Source organism: Lycium ferocissimum, chromosome 9 (assembly GCF_029784015.1).
Source record: "Lycium ferocissimum isolate CSIRO_LF1 chromosome 9, AGI_CSIRO_Lferr_CH_V1, whole genome shotgun sequence".
Taxonomy (NCBI): domain Eukaryota; kingdom Viridiplantae; phylum Streptophyta; class Magnoliopsida; order Solanales; family Solanaceae; genus Lycium; species Lycium ferocissimum.
The window spans coordinates 63811206-63814628 of record NC_081350.1 but is presented as its reverse complement, the minus strand read 5'-3'; the positions used below and the strand labels follow the sequence as shown (position 1 = coordinate 63814628).

Genomic DNA, 3423 nt, shown 5'->3' with positions numbered 1-3423 from the left:
ACTACATCTTCAGTCTTCGGATCTGGTCCTTGGAGTTATTTAGTCTTAATCTTGAAAGCTCCGAAAAAACAGTGGCGGCTGCTCTTTTCAACAATGAGAATAATATGATTTGAAGTTGTAGGTTAAACAAATGCCAACATGTTGTTTATATAGGGAACCAATGAGAGCATGTGAGGATCATGTGAGTGGCATGTGATATAGATAGAGACGCTATAATGATCCTTGTCTTTTAGCCGGCATCCAACATCGTTCCGCCGTGGCTCGAAAGTGAACAAAGTGCCACGCCGGTGTATTTGTCACGTTCGTACAGTGCCCAGGAGACCTGATCAAGGACCTGGTCCTTGGTGTATATGTCGATCATCAAAACTATGAAATGTCAAAACTCATCAATAATGATATTTTATTTGGCACAAATTTTAAACCGTTAGTCTGATTCGCTGTGAGTAATTTGATCTTTCAAAAGTTATGAACGTTGAATAAAGTAGTGACATGTATCGAACATTTTGGATATTTCAAATAAAGAAAGTGTGATATAAATTAGAATAGAACGAACATAGAGGTAAGAAGATTTAGTAGGCGATTGGACATAGATTCCAAATATATTTTTACTTTATTTAAAATTGTTTGCAACTGAGAGAAAAAAGCTCTTTATTTGGAATTTATGAAGATGGACTTGGAAAATAGATTTGGAACACTTTTCCAAAGTTGGAATCTGACTCCAAGTTGGATTTGGAAATTTGTAACCAAACATTGCCATTAGAATAAAGTGAAATACTATTCCCGTAAAAAAAAGAATAATTCTCATGACCAAACGGCTCCTTTAAAGTGTTCTCTTTTGGTAAGCATATGGAATGATACAACTGGTACTTACATTACATTTAACAATCATCACAATGTAGTAGGAATAAGAAAGAAAAGACTTCAAAATCTCACAGAAATTTTAACATACAATAAATGAAGCCAATTAAATTAGTTGACGAAATGGCAATTCTTCCTGATCTCCCCCTTTTTACCAGTGAGGATATCAATGGAACCCATATGAACCATTGCAGCAGCAAACTTACGTCCCCAAGTCGATCCATGCTTAACGTTATTCATCACCAACTTAGAAGTTAAAGGACTTTCAAACAATGTTTGATCAGAAGTCAGCAATCCCCTATGGTACTTCAAATTGAGATAATACTTGTTGTCAAGGTGTTTAGGGGTTGTAACATCAAGATTCACCGTTGGATCAACTAGGGTGTCACTAATTGGTCTAGGACACTTGTGTTTCAAGAATGAAGCATATCTAGGATCAAGTGAAGGATCTTGAGGATGTGTAGAATTGAAACCATAAAGCCTATTAGAAAATGAAGAGCAATGTGTGATACCAAAGGAGTGAGCCCCTGATAGAGTTACCATTTCATCAAGTGACAATCCTTTTCTTTTAAAGTTGTCTTGAAGTTGATTGGCATTGAAGAAAGGTGGTGGAAGGTTCTGGATGACTTCAGAGCTCAACGAGACACGACCATCGCGACGTCCTCCTGGTAGAGCATAGTTTATGCCGCCAGCGAACAGGGCGCTATCTCTGGCAGCATAGGCAAGAATGTCCGCGCACGAAACTGTGCGCGGACATAGTTTTTCCAGTAATACTTTTGCTTCATCAATAACCTCAAAGCCTCGAAGGCTTGGGTTGTTAATGGGACTATCCTTCTCAGCTGTTTCCTTTCCTTTAACCGAATCCAGCAACACTGAACCATCACAGCCCTACAAACATAAAATTAACCACCCCGACAGCATGTTAGCATTCAAGAAATTAATAGCTAGCACTTAAAAACAACTACCACCCTCAACCTCAAGCAAGTTGGAACCGGCTATATAAATCCTCAGGGACCATGTGCCTCCGTTTAAACTCATTTTAGACCAACAACAACAACATATTAAGTGTAATTCCACAAGTGGGGTCTGGGGAGGGTAGGATGTACGCATACCTTACTCTTACCTTTGCGAGGCAGAGAGAGTGTTTCTGATATAGTACCCTAGGCTCAAAATAATTTTAGACCAGCATTATACTAAACAAATAAAATAGTACTACTAGAATTTCACTATATTTTATGTAATTCTCTAACATGGCTAAAAGGTTCCTAGAAAACGTCCGACCTAGAGTAAATATATTAACATGATATAAACATATTTCTAACTAATTCATATCGCCTATATCATGAAAGACGGATTCAATCCTTATACTTGATAGATCCAACGTCTTAAAGTTTTACAACTAAACATTGTACATCTAAAATTTAATCTTTTTAACATTTTAGTTATTTTTTACTTATATATTGATAATATGTGTAAAAAATGATGAGTTCAGTTGAATCCATTAAATCCAAAGTGCATACGCATCTGACCTATATAATTTTTTTTTTCACTTTGCCTTATTTTCCACTAGATCTGCATGGAAGCTTATAAAAGATGAGGGAAAGTAAGAAAAACAAATTAATGAAATGCTAAAAAGAAACAAAGCGACAATAAAAGCAGTATACCCTGATAAAGCAGTCATGGAAATGCATGCGAATAAGACCAGCAGCAAAACTAGGATTCATCAAAACAGCTTTGAATACAGCTTTTCTTATAATAGCCTCAGCAGGTGGACATGTTCTTGAATAAAACCCAACACCAACTATTGACTTTTTGGGTTTGGGTTTGGGTTTGAGCTTATGTTTTAATAACCTGGGCAGTGAAGCCTCAGCAAATACAGAAAAAGAAAGAATCAGACAAAATAGTAGAGCTAATGCTACAAGCTTATTAGAACCCTTGAAGGAATTCATTTTGTTGCCTTCTTTCCTTTTCTTGCACAAATGATTGCATATAAGTTGATAGTTCCAAGGGCTTTTATAGGCAACATTAACATGGTGGAAGTTTTAATTTACAAAATAAATCCGCGGAGCTTGTTAGTTAGTGGTATACAAGTTCAAAGCCATAAAAAAAGAATAATATCACAACTTCATGTTCTGACTTTAAATTATAATACCAACAGGGTTGTGGTGGGAATGGATAGAGTCCCTCCACCCTTAAGTCCTTAACCATAGGTCTAGGATTCGAGTCTTGAATATGAAAAAAATCCAGTTAGGGAGCGCATTCCCCTTAAATGGATTTTACGCGGCGCGACTCCGGATTAGTCTGGACCCAAATGAGGATACCGGACACTGGATTGGAAGCCAATAAAAGACTTTAAATTTTAATGAGAAGCTTTAAGCTTTATTAAAGGAAAAAACGTTCATATATATATATATTTTAATTTAAAGTCAAATTTTATAACTTTTTGATATGCAAAGTATGTTAAATACTTTTTATAATTGATCTCGTCAATAATTTATTTTTGTTCTCCTTCTTTTTCTTTAGAGTAGTAATCTCGTATATATTTAGTTGAAAATTTTAATTCTA

The 3423-nt window shown here is 35.8% G+C and overlaps 1 protein-coding gene across 1 annotated transcript; it reads right to left on the bottom strand.

Annotated features, from left to right (window-relative positions):
- Window positions 1-798: 798 nt before the first annotated feature.
- On the bottom strand, window positions 799-2893 carry LOC132029432 (peroxidase 5-like). Its single transcript, XM_059418706.1, has 2 exons — window positions 2523-2893; window positions 799-1746 (listed from the first exon to the last, which is right to left on the bottom strand). Exons 1-2 carry the CDS (start codon window positions 2805-2807, stop codon window positions 970-972), a joined length of 1062 nt encoding a protein of 353 aa, XP_059274689.1. The 5' UTR covers window positions 2808-2893; the 3' UTR covers window positions 799-969.
- Window positions 2894-3423: the final 530 nt, after the last annotated feature.